The sequence below is a fragment of the Grammomys surdaster genome, unplaced genomic scaffold, assembly GCF_004785775.1.
Source record: "Grammomys surdaster isolate TR1022 unplaced genomic scaffold, NIH_TR_1.0 279, whole genome shotgun sequence".
NCBI classification, from domain to species: domain Eukaryota; kingdom Metazoa; phylum Chordata; class Mammalia; order Rodentia; family Muridae; genus Grammomys; species Grammomys surdaster.
The window spans coordinates 12417378-12435298 of NW_021604720.1; the positions used below are offsets into that span (position 1 = coordinate 12417378).

Here is a 17921-nt window from a genome sequence, read left to right on the forward strand (position 1 = left end):
GGATGGATGATGGGTGGATGGATGGATGATGGGTGGATGGATGGATGGATGGATGGGTGGATGATGGGTGGATGGGTGGGTGGAGATGGCTAGATAGATTGACAAAGGAAGAGTAGGTGAATGGATATATGGAGATGTATTGGGGAGTGGCTCAAGTGATCTTCCATCATGCCCCTACAAACTGGAGACCCAGGGAATCCAGTAACATACACCACCCACTGTTAGACCAAAGCCTTGAGAAACCGTGGCACCACTGGCATAAATTGTAGAGTTAAAAGGCTGGAGAACCTGGAAGGAGAAAGAATGGGGTCATATTTACCATTCAGTGGCTTTTTGGTGAGTCTAATTCAGTGGTGCCTACCCATCGTACATAAGGGTGGATCTTCCTTTCTCAGTCCACAGGGTCAAATGTCAGTCCCTTCCATGAACACCCTCACAGACACACCAGCAATGCTATTCTACAAACTATCTGGATGCCCCTTAATTTGGGCAAGTTGACACTTAAGATAACCTATGTGTTGAATTCTATCACTGCCCCTCAATTCCTTACCCCATGCGCGCGCGCACACACACACACACACACACACACACACACACACACACATCTGTCTTTATTTATACAGCTGGATGCTCCACCTTGGAATTCAAAACGGTGTTTCTCTTTATTTTAAAGAAAATTAGCCCTATGCCACACACACATGTGACATATATAGGACAGGTGTATAGGGACATGTGTATACCTGTGTCTTTGCTGTCTGCATTTTCTTGAATTTTAGCATCTCTGTTCTAGTAACGGGAGAAGCTCCTACCAGGTCTGCCCCAGCAACTACCTGAACTATATTAAAACACAGGTCACCTCTCTTGGGATGACCACACTGAGCCAGCAGGCAGGAAGCATGTGTTACAGCTCAGTTGTCCTAGGTTCCCACTAAGGAAAGGTGAGCTTCCATGGTTGAGAAACTGGGAAATACAGAGATCAAAGCCTTTCATGAGGCCGATGGATGATAGATCCAGGTGCCCTGGAGTCTGCATTTTTATTCCCTTGTAATAAGTGTATCCCTCTGTTTCCTTTGCTTTCTAGTTCATATACGATGAGGAAATTGTGTGGTGAGTTTTTAAACTTTTTTGTTGTTGTTGTTGTTGCTAATTGCCAGTATCTGTGTATGTTGGGTTGCCGAGTCATTTTCAGATTTATGTTTGCAAACATAGATTTGCTAGTTTAGGGACATGACAGGGCTATTATTCTAAGCAACCTTGCCTTTGTCCTATGAGAGTGACAGTTGTGTCCCCCAAGGTTTCTGCTTCACCTGCTATCAAGATACACATCTAAGATACAAGAACGCATGAGGGCAATCAGACTTTACACAGAGACAAACTAGAGTGAGAATGGCCCTGGCCATGGGCCTGTGTCTGGAGGGAAAGGTAACAGTGATGTTACAACAGTGGCAAGGCAGTGAATGAGGGGTAGGGTCTCAGATGCCACTGAGACAAAGATATGCAGAACACATCACAACCCTCCCTCATGACTTATAGAAAAATCAAGCTCAAGAGACTTAAAGATCTGACTATAAAAATCAAGGAGATGATAAATGCCTATCTCATAAGTGTTCAGATCTCCAGCACCCACATAAAAAGCCAGGCATGGTGGTATACACCTTGATCCCAGCACTAGGGTGGCAGAGACAGAAGGATCCCTAGGGGTTCTCTGCCATCAGTCAACTCCAGTTTCAATAGAAGACCTATCTTAAAAAATAAGGTGAATGATTGAGGAAAACACCTAGTACCAACCTCTGGCCTCACATCACATACATGTGGATGTGCACATATGCACACATACATGTACATAGACCGCATACATACACATCAAAACCAGGAAAAAAATTTTTAATGATTTTCTAAGAAAATACAAGGACTCATCTCTGTCATGCTGAGCAGGAACCGAGTTTCTTAATTGAGATTCATAAAGTACAAACTTCTGAGGAACAAGTTGTTGATTCTTCCATCCTACCCCATGGGTGTGTTAGCATCTTGGTTCATATGCTCTACGATGGCCTGGTGGTTGGCATAGTCCAGAATCTGCATCCTGAAGGAGACAACTTCTAAGAATTCACTAAATGACTCCTGAGAGCAGCTACTGCCTAATGCCCGGTACCCAGAGAATCCTGGTTAAAGTCCACTCCTGGCCTCATTTCCTTCAGCTGTGGATGGGTTGGCTGGTGAGCCTGGGATGATTTGTAAGTCCACTTCCGGCCCATGAACTACATGCTAGCAAAGGAAGTGCTCCCAAAATGATTGGCTATGCCCAGCATGCAGAGTCTTTAGCACATCGTCAGAGAAGCAACAAAAAATGGTGTGGCTTCTCAAGTTTGCCATTACAGGTACAACCCCACTCTCCACACACATAGCTGTGGGCTTGGGCTATGCTTAGTAGATGGTCCCAGAGGCCTCTGTGCCATCACCATGCCCTTAGCCCAAGAACTGGGCCTCTTTCTGCCTGCTCCCATAGCTTCTCTAGTCCCTGACCAGGCTCTTGAATGGCTCTAGGTTCTCTTGGGCCAAAGGCCATGGGATTTTTCCATCTGAGGGTGATAGCTTGGGATTGGGCTCTCCTGATTCCTGTAGACCCCTGCAATTGAGAAGATCCAGACTCAGCCTTCTCACAGTTACCAAGAGGACTCTCAGTGATAGAACATCCATATGCTTGGATCCAGGGACAGGAAAGTGAGGCTATCCCACCTTACCACTAACCTTGACCACGAAGACCCAGCCTGTGGGCAGTATGGACTCCTGCACTCTAACCACATTCTCTCTCTTTCTCCCCAAGGTGGGAAGGCCTGGTGCTCATCATCTTGTACGTGTTTTATATTCTTATCATGAAGTAAGTGGCCTCTCTCTTTGAGACCTGGAGGTCCCCTTCCCCCCATACCCTACTCATATCGTTGATAGAACAGGGAATATCCTCCTTCTCATCTTCCAGTTCCTTTGAGGTAGCCTTCATTCTCTATGAACACCATTCAGGGCCATCTGGAGTGGGGACCCAGCTCAGGCACTTGGGTTGTCCATCCTCAGGTTAGGGGACAACGCTGGGTGGCTGATGTAGGATAGTTAGATACTGCTCTCCCAAAATGATTCTCCAGCAAGGACCTATATCCTTCCCTGTTCTGAGCAACTCCCCTGCCTCAGAGAATCTACTCTTCTGCTATTTCAATAAATCTAGTAACTCAGTACCATTCTCAAAAGGTCAGCAGCTTAAGCTGGGACTCTGTGGTCAAGGTTAGGCTTTATTAAATGCCACTTGTCAGGACACTGCTTATCCCAGCAACAGGACCCCACTCATAACTCTGGGGGTATAATAAGCATTGTGTTCTGGGTTAGGAAACCTTGAGCTACTTGGGAAGCTGCCTAGGTCTAAACCACCTTAAAGCTGCCAATGAGGAAGACTAGAAAGCTGGAAAAACGAAGTTCTAGCATGTGTTTCAACACAGATCAACCTTAAAAACCTCACCAAATAGAAGCAGCCATTCCCAAAAGGCCAAATAACGCAGGCATCCGTGTTCACGCGGTATCTAGAAGAGTCAGGCTCATGGAGACACGTAGGTTAGAGGTCAGAGAGAGGCTGTGGTGATGAGGCATGAGTTGGTACAGCCTTGCTGTCGGGATGATGGAAAACCTGGGAAATATTAACGGTGGTGGTACAATATTAAATTATCATCAACTTCACCAAAGCTTCTCGCCTCTCGTGTAGTTAAAATGAAAGACAGCTCCACGGGTGTGATGAGGGTCCTCACCTTTATATAAAAACATCATGTTACATAAATATTTATCAAAGTGGGAGATGAAAGCGTCCAGCAGGAGAATTCAGCAGTGACTGTCTTTCTTCTAAGTGAACAGCCAGCAGAGAGACTCAGAGATGAAGACTCACTCTCTTCACTCAGGAGATGGCTGGGCTGGCCGGGAGTGACATGGGAACTGGATGGCCACCAAGTGGCCCACTTTGAGAAACAGTTGCTTCCTGGGGAGGAATAAAGCATGGTGGCGATGCCTCCTTTGAGCCTGTCCTGTAGGTTCAGCTGAATTGCCTGCATTAGGATAAGCTTGTACGGAGCATCAAGTGCATTGGCTGTAAGACCTCTGGCAGCCCCAGGAGGACGCTCACAGCTCAATAGAAGCAGGTGCCCCAGGCTGTACAGGATCTCAATAGTCTTGCCAAGAAACCCCTTAAGCTCAGTTGGAGAGCCTCCCTGCCTACCCTCCATGTCCAGCGCCATGTTGACGGTATGCTTGATGCCCCACCCACCTGGTAGGATGGGACTTCCCCCCTCCACTGCTCTGACTTCCTGCCTTACCTGACTCACAGGTACAATATGAAGATGCAGACGTTTTTCACAACCAAACAAAAGAGCATTGCAAATGGTAACCCAGTCAGCAGCGAGCTGGAAGATGGTAATGATCTCTATGATGGTAGCTATGACGACCCTTCTGTGCCATTGCTGGGGCAAGGTAAGGCTGAGCAGACAGGAGCTGTGGACCCTTGTGGAAGAAACACACACACACACACACACACACACACACACACACACACACACACTGATGTCATACACACCCCCAGATGAGGAGAGAAGACCCACATTTGATATGTTGATCAGACTGACATTCACTTTGATGGGAAAAGATAAAAGGGAGAAAGCCCCCTAAAAACAAAACAAAGAACATGAATTACATCATAGAAAGAATTTCATGCTTCCAGGGGCAAGTGGGAAGCTTAGCTGACTTTAGAGATACGGTGTTGTCTCTGCCCAAGAGAAGAGCCCAGAACAGAAGCTTAAGTCACAGAGCCTAGGCCTCTCTGTGCATCTCCTGTCCTTGAGGAATCCATCCTGGAACCTTTCCCCTCTCAGGCTGTGAACCCTTGCCTAGAGAGACACCAAGACCTGGAAAAACCAGCCTCAGAGCTTCACAGGCAGCCCAACCCAACCCAGAGGTCTGCTTGGAGGCCCACTCCAATGTACCTTCATTCCTCCCTAGCTCCTCTGGGAACCAGGCGCCTCTGGAGCCAGGCCCTGTCTTCTTGCTCTCAGTCTCGGAATTGTCTTGATCTGAGAGCCACTTCTTTGGAAATATCCTCAATTCCTAATAATCCAGGGGGTGTCAGGTAATACCCCCTGCCATAGGATAGCTATGCTATCCAGAGCAGCATTAAAGTCTGGATGGCAGGCACTTGTGATAGGAAAGGGAAATCCAGGACTATGTGGCATCCTTGATCCACTCCAGGCGTCTTCCACCCTCCTTCCTCAGTGCTCCCAGGCAAGTCTCAACGTTTTGTAGGGGTCTTTAACTTGCTTGTGGCATCAGGAGTGGGTAGTCTCAGGTTCTCCTTGCCTGAGGTGGCAGCTAAGGAATCTCTCTGTCCTGGGCAGAGCAAGACAGAAGTTTCCTCGCGAGTACATTTTGCATAAAAGTCTTCTGTTCTGTCTTGGGTATTCCCAAGAAGAAGACATTTGTCACAGATGTTCCACTGGGTGGTACATCTTTCTACATGAAAAGAGGGCACTCGCGGAGTGGGGGAGGGGTCCAAATTCAGAGGGAGCTACCCACTGGAGTCACACCAATGAGGGACGGCCAGTGAAGCCCAGATCATGGGGATGAAAGTGTTACAAGCGTTTCATAAATCCCAAGCGAGGTGTCACAGAGGGCAGGCTGTAGAACAACCTCCACGATGGGGAGGCTCTAGCATTGGCCATGATTTGGGATTCTCACCTCCGTAGTCACGGTGTTCTGAGGTACCCACTGCAAGTCCCACAGGCTGACAGGATAGAGACTGTCTTGCTCTCTATGGTACTGGAAGCTCCTTTGAACCTTAATGGCAAAGAAGAAAGATGTGAGTGGAAAATCAGGATGTAGGATGTGCCCACTTCCCGATGCACTGCTCAAGAGTTGCCTCCTGTCCTGAGGCTGGCAACGGATGCCCAGCCCTGGTGCCCCATGGGAGGCACCCCTCACATATACTAGGACCCTCAACTCTAACCTTCCCAGGAAGTACAGGCTCCCCACGCCAGATGGGAGGAAGAATTCACAGTAGCACCCCAGGACTGAGATGACCAGAACGTTACATTTTGCCCATCTGGCATCATTGCTGTGGCACGAGATAACATCACTTTCTCTCCCCCTTCCTCAGCCCCCTGGCAGGTGGCTCTCCAGCCACACCACAGAAAAAAGAGATCTGAAATGCCTGCTGATGTTTCAATGAGACCCTTGGACTGTGGGTGTAGCTCAGTGGTAGGGTGCTTGCCTAGCACACACAAACCTCTAGAAAGAATGAATAGGAAATGACCTGCTTTTCAAACCCTGCATTTCTCATTATAAAATCTTTTTTTTTTTATTGGATGATTTATTTACATTTCCTATGTTGTCCCCTTACCCCATCCCCCACCACCCCCTCGGAACCCCCAATCCCCTTGCCCCTCCTCCTTCTTCTCTGTGGATGTAACCTCTATCTACCCCCCCCCCACTCCCACCTCCCCACCCTCAAAATTCCCACCCCCTGGGGCATCCAGCCTTCTTAAGGCTGAACATTTAGATTCCTTGTAGAAGAAGCAGGGGGAAGCCCCTTTGTACTTAAAATGTTCTTAGACACCAGGTAGCTCCGCCCACTGCCTCAGTCTCCTGATTGGCTCTCCAGTGGCCTTGTTCACAGCCTGACAGCCAGGTCTACCTGGCCACCAGCCGCCATCTTGGACGAAGCCCGTTGAGCTCAGAGAGCTCCCAAGGGGCTCTTCCAAGCTGTCCTGGTATTGGACATAACTTAAGTTTGGAAAGAGAAGGGAGGGGGTAATACTGGGCCTTAGATGGAATTGCCAGGAAAAACATCTTACAGTTGAGTACCCTCTGGCCCAACCACTCCCCACTTGGGCATGATGGGGGCAAGGGATCGGAGGTGTCAAGGCTCCTGCCTCACAAGCCTCGGGGGCTTTCTCCATGCGGTGCCTGTAATGAGTCTGGTTCTACAGAATGGTGTATAGCACATCTGCTGCAGGGGTTTGCGGGTGCCCCTCCCTCTGGCAGCCCAGAGCATCGAGGCTCCCTGTGGAAGGAGCCTGCTACTAACACCCTCCTTCATGTAACACCCCCGGCATCCCTGGCACCAGCAAGAGCTCCGCCCCCAGACTCTGCCACCGCCGCGCGCTAACCTACCTGTGGCCATCTGTGCCGGCCTCTGTGTCCTTAACTCTTCTTCTAAATTGTAAGTAATCTGCTCTCATTCTGGTCATAACACATGCTTTTAAGCAGTAAACACACTCCGTGAGCCCAAGCCCCACACTGTCCACCTCTGTGGAGGTTAGTGTCCGTCTGGGACAGATGCACGGGCCCCCAGCTGTTTCTAACCCACTTGCCTCCTGTCTGCTGAGCCTTGCTGCCTGTGTGGGATGTTGTGTATGTGAGTGTGTTTGCAGGGGCAGGGAGGGCTGTTTGCTGTGCATTTTGCAAATTTTTATACCACTAACTTCTGCATGAGTTTGCCCTTTGGATCTGCTCTTTGCTCACTGAGTTCTTCATGCAGGACACCATAGGATCTGGTGCTGGGTGTAGGGAAACAGCCATATCTGTTTTCTTAGCCCCTTCGAGGGGACATGCTGCCTGTTCCAGGGTGCTGTGTTCATGAGTGGTTTGGTTACTAGACTTTCCCTAGCACCTGGAGTGCTGTGCCAAGCTCCTTCAGACACTGGCCCAGGACTGGGCCTTATGCTCCATCTCCCAAGGAAAAATAAAGGGCACTGAAGCACCCTGGAGAGGGTATCAGGGTTCATCAAAAACACTGAGCCCTGACAGCAGCATGTCCTCAGATGAATAGGCTGGACCTGTGATGGCTAGTCTAGGGCCTGGGGCCAAATCTTTGACCACCCTGCTTGCCGGAAGCAGCCATCCCACAGCAATGAGGATGATTCACTTCAAGGCAGAGCAAAGGATTCTGGGAAAAGTTGCAATGATACTGGCCTCTGTTTCACAGCATTTTCCACCCCTGAAGACCCTTATTGACTTGGAAAGTTTTATCTGAGTCTCTAAAACTCAGGGTGGCGGTGATCCTGTCTTCACCTGTCAGATGGACCTGCCCAGTCATGAGTGGTGGGTGCAAACACTGTCTATGGCATAGATAGGCTGTCCCAGAGTCCTAGCCAAGGCACTGAAAGATCCTTACAGCTAACTATGGCTGAGCCCTGGAAGAGAGATATCTGAAAGCCAGGCAGCAAACATGAAGAGATCAGGGGTAGCACATTGGCAGCAGGTTATCTGCTAACTCTGGCTAACTTGTGGAGTCTGGGAATTCCAGAAGTTAGCCACACTTTAAAGGAGAAGCTGAAGCCATGTCTCTGACCTCAGGGAAACTGCTATGTGCCAAGCACATAGCCGTAAGATGTTGGCCATGATAGGAAGTTAGTCACTATCACTAGGGCAGTGTCCTCCAAGGGGCCAACACTGATCATGGGTTATGCTCTACAGTGAAGGAGAAGCCTCCCTACAGCAAGACCTCCGTGGTGATGGTGGATGAGATTCTCAGCTCCAGCCCTCCTAAGTTCACTTTCCCTGAGGCTGGCCTGCGCATCATGATCACCAACAAGTTTGGGCCCAGGACCCGACTACGGATGGCCAGCAGGATCATAATTAATGAAGTAAGTTGACCCAGCACATCTGTACAACCTGTAACCTACAGATTGCTTAAAATAAGACTCTCTTCTTTGCAATTTTTTTTCTTGTAACTCAGTCACATGGTTCTCGGGCATGAGCTTTATAGATGACAACACCCACCATATTGCAGTGTTAACAGGTTGGGCATATTGGCTGTACTGGCTGGTTTTGTGTGTCAACTTGACACAGCTTGAGTTATCACAAGAGAAAGGAGCCTCCGTGAGATCCAGCTGTAAGGCATTTTCTCAACTAATGATCAAGGGTGGGAAGGCCCACTGTGAGTGGTACCATCCCTGGGCTGGTAGTCCTGGGTTCTATAAGAAAGCAGGCTGAGCAAGACAGGGGAAGTAAGCCAGTAAGTAGCATCCCTCCATGGCCTCTGCATCAGCTCCTGCCTCCAAGCTCCTACCCTGCCTGAGTTCCAGTCCTGACTTCCTTTGATGATGAACAGCAATGTGGAAGTGTAAACTGAATAAACCCTTTCCTCCCCAACTTGCTTCTTGGTCATGATGTTTCATGTAGGAATACAAACCCTGACTAAGACACTGGCTAAACAGAAAGTGAGTGGCCTTCGGTGGGTCTGGTTCTCCCATGAGCCCTATCCCCTTAGGACTCTTTCTGGAATTGCAGTTATGGAAGGAAGGACGGACAGGGGCCTGTAAGCAGGAAGTAGAGGAACCCCATCCCTGAAGTATTTCAGTATTTGTCAGTCTCTAGAGTTAATTTGAGAGAGGGAACCTGCAGTATGAGGTTTTCTTCACAGTGTTAATTAGAGAACTAAACATGAACACAATCCTGTTCTCTGTGGACTGTGACCCTTGAAGAATTGCCAGTTGTCTTAGTGTTCTATTGCCATTCTCCACGACCCAGGCAATTTACAAAAGGAAACATTTAATTGGGGGCTTGCTTCCAGTTTCAGAGGGTCGGTCCATCATCCTGGCGGGGAGCATGGAAGCAGGCAGGCAGGCAGGCATGATGCTGGGGAAGTAACTGAGAGCTTACGTCTGATCCGCAAATTGCAGGAAGAGAGAGGGAGAGAGGGAGACAGAAAGACAGAGACAGACAGAGACAGAAAGACAGAGACAGACAGAGACAGAGAGCCCAGGCCTGGTGTGGGCTTTTTAAACAGTTATTGACCTTTATAAACAGTTTTTATATTTTTTGCTATGGGACACAAGTCATAGCACAGGGGGAAGCAGCCACTGCAGAAGCTTCTGGAGGCAGACTCCCTCCCTAAAACAGCAGGGGACTGGATAGCTTAGGGGAGGCACAGCTCAAGTTTCCCCCACCTAGCACTTTCCTTTAAGACTTTTACACTCTTGGGGGCAAAGCCCACCCACAGTGATATGTCTCCTTTGACAAGGCCACGCCTCTTAATTCTTCCCAAACAGTTCCACTAACAAGACCAACGATTCAAGCAGACAGGCCTATGGGGTTATTCGCTTTCAAACCACCATGCTGGTGAGCGGAGATAGCTCCTGAGGATTTTCCTCATCACAGTTGCTGTTATGGGTGTCTCCTCATTTGAAAAAGTAGTCAGAAGTCGGCTATCACTCAACCAGGCTGCAGAGATAATACAGTCTGTTGCTCAGCATCTTAGCCTGTTCCCTGGCCTGGCTTTCTAAGTGCATTCTGGGACTTGCTGGCCTCATTCTCAGAGACAGGCAGTGTCCAGAGGACTGAGACCATGGAAATTAGTAGCCAGCACATGGATGTCTGCATAAGCCCTATTCCCCAGTGATTAAAGGTTGTCTCTCTGGAACACTTTACGATTTGATTTACTGCTACATGTGTCATCTGTGTGGAAAGTACATTACGCAGGGACATGCCTTCTGGGTTTGAAAGCCTCCCAGTCCGTATTGGTGACATTTATTTCAGGAAATTTTTATGGAATCCTGCCCATTTTTCATAAGCATGAGAATAATACCCACAGGATGCTGGAGAGGGGAGGTTGGTAAATAACTCTGAAAGATTGGAAGCAATGACTTGATAGTGTCTTATCCCAGGAGGATTTGAGGTGGTTTATTTGTTTGAGAAATTTAGGCTGCTCTTGTCTTCACACTGTGGTCCAGGCTACCCTGGATCCTCCTACCTTTGCTTTGGGCTGGGCCTACAGTTATGTGCACCACACCAGGTCTGAGTACCAGGTTTTGATGAGCTGGTGAATATGGGCTGTTGGTACTACAGATGTTTTCAGCTGCTTGGGTTGCCCTGCTCTGTAAGGCAGCCTGGGAGCCACAGAGAGTGGGCTCCAGGGAAAGGAACTGAGTTCAAATCTCACACCCGGTGCTAAATCTCTCCATCTCTTTGGCTTCAGTTCCTCGGTCTAATGTTATTGGACAGGATGCTCCATCCACATGCACTGGAGGATTGTGTCTAGGCTAAGCAGTAATTTTAGGGACAGTCATCATAGACTGGGAACAGTGGAAAACAAAACCCACAAAACAGTTTCAAACTTGTTTATTAAGACCCTCTGAGGAAATAGCTTGGTTGACAAAGTACCTGTCTTGCAAACACAAGGACCTGAGTTCAATCCTCAGAACCCACATTTAAAAAGCCAGGCCTATTGGCATGCGCTTGCAATCCCAGCACTGAGAAGAAATGGCAGACAGCTCCTGATGTTAACCCAGTGTCTTCCACATGAATGGTTACCTGTTGCATGCATACCGACACATTTGTGCTGCGTACACACATCGTTATCTGCATGTACACATGACCGTGCACATGTAAACACACACACTTACCCTTGGGTGTACCATATGTAATGCTGTAGTTCCATTTCTTTAGTCATTTTGATGATCTATTTTTACTTTACTTACTCGCATGTGTGTGGGATAAGGTGTGATCCTCTGTTGATTCTGTAAAGCCAGAGCTGCAACCCTCTCCAGTCATCATGTTCAGCCTGCTGTGGAGCGATGGCCCTCGCCTTCATATTTCTGTCTCTGCACAGATAGGTCTTTTTATCTTTGTTTTGTTTTGTTTTGGACTTTGTGGCTGGCTTTTTGCTTAATCCCTGCTAACTAACCAAATACTGCATGTCTAGGCCCAAATATCAAACAAAGGCCCCTTTGCTCTTTCTGGTAGACTAAGTAAATCTTGAAGACTGTAGGGGAAAAGTTGAGACGTACCCCTCACCCTAACACACAAAGACAGACAGACACACACACACACAAATGCACACACCTACGTGAAGGCAGTTCTTCTGAGCGAGAGTGGACTTCCATTATGAACGGTAATGGCTCCCCTAGGAGACCAGAAGGATAGGAAGTTTACTGAGGGCCACCGCTCCTTTGCTGAGTCTCTTGAAGTGGTAAAAAAGTTTGGATGTTGCCGTGAAATGCCCATGAAACAGAAGATGCACGAATCAGGAATAGGAACAGTGTGAAGAGAGCTGAGCTGAGATGGTTCAGAGAACATGAGGCCTGTCTATTTAATAATTTCTTTTCTTTTTTTTTCTTTTTTTTTCTTTTTTTTTGATTTGGTTTTTCAAGACAGGGTTTCTCTGTATAGCCCTGGCTGTCCTGGAACTCACTCAGTAGACCAGGCTGGCCTCGAACTCAGAAATCTGCCTGCCTCTGCCTCCCAAGTGCTGGGATTAAAGGCGTGCACCACCACTGCCTGGCTTCATCTTTCTTTTCTTTTTTCTTTTCCATTTATTTATTTGTTTGTTTGTTTGTTTGTTTATTTATTTTTGAGATGGTGTTTCTTACAGCCCAGACTGGCCTCAAAGTTACTATATAGCCAAGCATAATCCTTGAACTGACGATCCTCCTGCCCTCCTCCCACCCCCTCCCAGTGCTGGGGCTAATAGGCATTTGCCACCAAACCTGGTTTACTCAGTGTAGGGATCAACCCAGGACTTCATGCGTGCTAACGGTACGCCACCGACTCGCCTACATCCTCGCCCCTGTTGATGTCATACAATATGCCTTCTGTCTGGGCCTATGTTCAACAAAGTCCACAAACTGAGCAAGTGAGACCAGGCAGGCTGGGGAGGCACCAAAGCCACTTTTGTCATTAGCTGTGGCAAAGGGGCAGGAGGAAGGGTGTGGCTTTGATAGAAGATGCTGGCTCTGGAGAATGCATTCATAGGGCATGGAAAGAGATGTAGAGACACAATCCATTGACGAGCTACCTAGTGGGAAGATGTTTGGTTGCAGTGTTTGTTGGAGAAATGCTGACTGGAACTAGATTCCAAACTAGCACACACCCAGGACTGGCTACAGCAAGTGTTGGCAAGGGTAGGAGACAACTGATGTGTGTTGTTAAGAGTTGGTATACAGTAAAAAAGAAGGCATTGCATGGTTCTATGCCACTCAGCTTAGTGTCTGTCTTACCTTCTGTCCCCACAGCGACAGAGGTTGATCAACTCAGCCAATGGTGTCAACAGCAAGCCACTGCAAAATGGGAGACACGAGAACATGGAGAACGGAAATGTTCCCGTTGAGAACCCTGAAGACCCACAGCAGGGCCAGGAGCAGCAGCCACCACCGCAGCCGCCACCCCCAGAGCCAGAGTCAGTAGAGACAGTCTTCCTGTCGCCCTTCTCAATGCCTGGTGAGTCTGGAGATGCTGGTCCTCTAGCCAGGCTTCTGAGGGTGACATTGGGACCTAGGCCATCAAGATAGAGACCCTGACCCTGGAATGGTGGAGGACTGATGCAGAGGGTTGCCATTGGGTCACCAAGGTGCCCTAAGACCCTGGATAAGTATACTATCAATATTACAGGTAAGAGTTGGGTAGATGCAGACACCACTGAATATGGTTGGAGCCTGAGGGACAGAGAGAGGCAATTTGGCCCTCAGGAAGCACCAGTAACTTCTTGTGAACACACATGACCAGGGCTATGGGCCATTGGTTAGTCTTACAATAAAAAAAAAACAACCCTGCAACCAGTAATACAGTTTTTATGGACACTAGCAGCGGGGGTATAAACCCGTGAGCAGAGAGGTGTTCCATTGCATTGATGGAGAGGTCAAAGGTAAATGGCATCAGGTGTCCTGCACTGTCATTCGCCATCTTATTCCTTTGAGACAGAGTCTTTTACTGAACCTGGAACTAAGCTGGTGGCCAGCAAGCCCCAGTGATCTTCCTGTCCCTGCAACCTCTTACAACTGCATCTGGCTTTTCATGTAGATACTGGAGATTCGAACTTAGGTCCTCCTGCTTGTATGACAAGCACAGTTACCTGCTGAGCCATCTCTGCAGTTCTCCATGGACACTCTTCCCCTCTCAGTCTCATGTGCAGGACATTTTTGCACACGCATGACCTAACTTTCAGATAGGATATTCTAAGGTGGTAACTGACCCTTCCATAGTTCACCTGACATGACTGGATGTACTTTCTCCTGTAAATACGTCGGACCAGACCACAGGCTGCCACTAGCCCTTGAGCTTCCTCCAGTCTCACTTGGAGTCTTTCCTACAGGCCTGGGGTCACCTAACTGCTGGGTCCGTACTGAACATAGCCGCTCTTCTCTCTCCCATAACCTCTGCTCCAGCCACACTGGTCTCCTCAATGCCATCCTTCAAACACCCACACATGTTCCTACCTTGGTCCCTTCACACTGCCCTTCACTGGAACATACTTGCCTCAGTTATCTATATGACCCCTCACTTCTGCTCCAGTGTCACCGTATCAGTGTGGGCTTCCATGTCACCTTATTATAAATGCTTTATATATTTTTTTATCTTGAGTGTCTCCCCAACTAAGCTATCGGTTCCTTGGGGGAGAGCATCTTTGTCTATTGACTGAGTCACAGCACTGTATTTGAATACTTGGAAAGCTGCGGAGTGAATGAACTCAAGAGCTTGTCTGTGAGAGGCTCCAGAAGCCACTGTGTGCATTCTCCGTCCTCAGCCTTCCATGAACTCTCTGATGTCTTCAGTGTGACCCGGAGTCTTAAGCACTGGACTCCATTCCTGAGCATTCTATCCTACCGCCCACCCTCCTAAGAAGTAGCAGAATTCTAGAACTTTCCAATCCAGTGCTTCATATTTTTCTAATAAAAATTCTGTGCTTAACATCGCACTAAACACCCACCCTGCTTTGTCCCCATCTGTGTAGCTGGCCTGGGTCTACCAGTCTGGGCCCCTGAGCAGCTGTGTCTGGAGATGCAGACTCTCATGGGACCATAGACTTCCCTGGAGTTTCTGGATTAGAAAACCTCCATGGTATGCGGCTTAATGCAGCGCCAAGGCTTGTCCTCCAACTTAGGGAATAGTTCCAACCCCCAAGCAGGGCCTGGAAGGCACATGTGTTCATGCTTCTCTGGAGCCCAGCCTCTGTGGCTCCCGGGCTGCCTTACACAGTAGGTCAACCCAAGCAGCTGAAAACATCTGTGGTACCAACAGCCCAGGGCTTTGTCTGGATTAGGAATTGCTAACCCCGATCAAGCACCTTTTCTTTCTCTACCAAAGATAGACCCCCAAAATGATATCTCCTCCCTTCCTGAGATCTCTGGGAATATTAGCCCTTGAGATTCAGCCTTTCCAGGCCCTCTCTGCTATCCAAATGGCCCAAAGGAAGTAGTGTCTGTACCACCAGTACACTTCCCTGCATCTCCATGGGACCCACACTGTATGCTCAGCCCAGTTGGCTGGTCAGGGTAAAAGCCACACTAATTTGGTAGGGGTTGTTCCTGAATTATCTGGGATTCTGAAAACCAAGAGATGTGTGGTCTTCTCCAGATCCAATAATGAAGTTCTCCTTAGGACAAGCTGATAAGGTGGACTTCCATATTGCAGGGTCCTCAGAAAGCAGCACATACCGCCAGGGCAGGTAGATCGAGATCGGCCCTAGGTTTATAAGAGACAGAGACACAAGCCTTGGGTTCCACCCTGGGTACCACCTTTACAGCCCTATGTCATCCCACCACTGGCCCCATTCCTCTCCTGTGTCTATGGGTTTAAGTCATGGGACACAGGGCTGTGATAATCAAAGAACCATTGTGAGGGTAAGGGGGCATTGGATCAGGACCACAGCAAGAAAGGAAGTCTGGAACCTGTGATAACTGTCCCTTGATGATCTATGCTCTGACAGGTGGGTGTAGGCAGCTCTGCCTCCATCTACCACTCCCCTCTGGCCTCTCCATTGGCATCCTGGTCCTGAAACATCCAGGAGCCTATAGGAGAGACACATGGGTGTCAATTATTGCTCTGTAAAGTGAGGCAGCCCTGTGGAAGGATGACTTGTTTCCGTTCCCTCTGAGCCTTGAATGTGACAGAAGTGGAACTGCCCCTAGGACCTGCCCCTCCTCCCCACATCCAGATCTGGAGTGTAGCGGCCCGAGCTGCCCCACGTTCAGGGGTCACCCTATATCTCCCCAAGCTGCTGCTTCAATCTGTGGGTCAGGGTCTAGCAAGAGAGAGAGAGTGGGGACAGAGGGACAAGAGACGTGAAGAATGGAGACGAGACAGAGTCTAGTCTATTCTTTCCTCAAGTCTCACCTTTATTGAAAGGAAATCATGGGTATACATAAGCACAAGCAGGGGACCGCAGCTGAAGACGCTTTACCATGTGTACCCTGCAGCTGGGGGCATTAAACAACAAAACAAGATATGTGAAAAAAGCAAGATGTTTATCAGAGTGTGCTCAGCTGTTGTAGGCTGTTGAAAACAAGTCTCTTGTCAGGGTATATGGCTCGAGATGGCTGCAAAGATGATAGCTGCTTTCTGCTTGGAGTTGGCCCCCAACACTGGAGCACCTCAGTGATGTAGCTGTGGAGTCTCTGGGTGGGGCCATTTCACAGGATGAAGCTAGTTCACGGGGGGGGGGGGGGCCGCTGCCTGCTGGGTGACTGCTCTGTGAACTCTCTGTGAGCCCTTTGGAGAGCACTTGACCCTCCTGTAGTTGGCCCACTTTCTTTCTTGGCTCCAGGATGTCCTTGGGTGTGTGGCCTTGATCTAGCCAAGAACAACAGCTTCCTGCGATTCCCCTCAGTTCCATGCTCAGGAACCAGCCTGCTTCCCATATCCAGGGAAAGCTTCCTTTGTGTATCAGAGGTGTTTACAGGGTTGCCCATGGAAACCATAGTCTCTCTTCCTCCTCTCTGGGATCAGAGTAGCCATGGAAACAGTACAGGGTGGTGGCTGTCCCTCTAGGTGTGGGCAGTGACCTGGGCCAGGGGAGGTGGAGGTTGAAGTTCACAGGCTGTTAGAGAAAGCCAGAAAATCCCACACCCGCAACCTCAGTTCTGGGTTTCGTGGTCCCCTTTCAGCTCAGCTCTGCTGGTTTCACAGGCCTAGGGTCTGTGGTAGCTCTGAGCTACCCCTAGGGGTTCATGAGGCTGGTGCTTTCTCCACTAGCATCTCTTAGGTATACCAGGGACAGGCACCTTTGGAAAGGGAAAATGCTCTCCCTGGGGTCAGCTGGCAAGCAATGTGCCTTATCAAGTACTCAAGAGATCAGTGTCAGCCAAATCTATGCCGCTGCTTCTGCGTTGGGTCAGGCAGGCTGGGGGTAACTCTGGAGTCCTCGATCATAGATTTGAAATTCAGTCCTTCCTTGTCCCAGCACTATGATCCACGTCAGCCCCTCAATTTTTTATCTGCTTTCCTACTGGATCTTCACCCACACTGTACGGTTCTGGCACTTACGTGTTATGGTAATATCATCTGGCCTTGTACCGTCTAATGCACAGCAGGCACTCGGAAGAGCTCATGTGTCCTGTAATATGTTTCATCCACATATTGTGTGCTGCACCCGTCCACCCTGATTGGACCACATGCAGGGTTCTAGAAAAGTCACAAGTCCCAGACTTCCTGTGGGCCTGGTTTTGCTGCCATTTTGAAAGTCAAAGGAAGGAAAGAGCCTGAGTGTCTAGTATGTGCCGGGCACCAGGCTACAGGCGCTTGCAGACAGTTGTTCTCCTAGTCAGTCAACGTCTGGGCACCAGGCTCTCTTCTGGCTTTCTTAGGGCTGCAGTTGGGACAGGGCAGGCAATGATCACTGTTCCCTAGGAGCGTCCAGGGCTGCAAGGCAAATATGGGTCAATGACCACATGATGTGTTTTCTATTATGTGTGTTCAATCTGTATGTAGCCCAGGCTAGCTGTGAATGCAGCCATCACAAAATCTACCTACTTAAAACATTGAGACTTTTTTTTTTAAACTGGGCAGTTCTCAGTCATGAATTTTATAGACGATAGCATTGCGTTTCAGTATAACCAAAATATGAAATGAAATGTGTGTGTGTGTGTGTGTTCACACACGTGTGTCTGTGTGTCTGTGTGTATGTG

The 17921-nt window shown here is 48.8% G+C and overlaps 1 protein-coding gene across 3 annotated transcripts in view; it reads left to right on the plus strand.

Moving 5' to 3' along the window:
• Slc24a4 (solute carrier family 24 member 4) overlaps positions 1-17921 on the plus strand; it is a 144343-nt gene that overhangs the window by 101734 nt on the left and 24688 nt on the right. The window contains exons 8-12 of one of the 3 annotated variants that reach the window (XM_028777289.1): positions 1082-1107; positions 2825-2878; positions 4358-4500; positions 8497-8666; positions 13035-13239. In XM_028777289.1, the coding sequence (XP_028633122.1) occupies positions 1082-1107; positions 2825-2878; positions 4358-4500; positions 8497-8666; positions 13035-13239 (598 nt within the window). The remainder of the gene's footprint in view (positions 1-1081; positions 1108-2824; positions 2879-4357; positions 4501-8496; positions 8667-13034; positions 13240-17921) is intronic. The other 2 variants (XM_028777290.1, XM_028777291.1) reach the window with 2 other exon arrangements.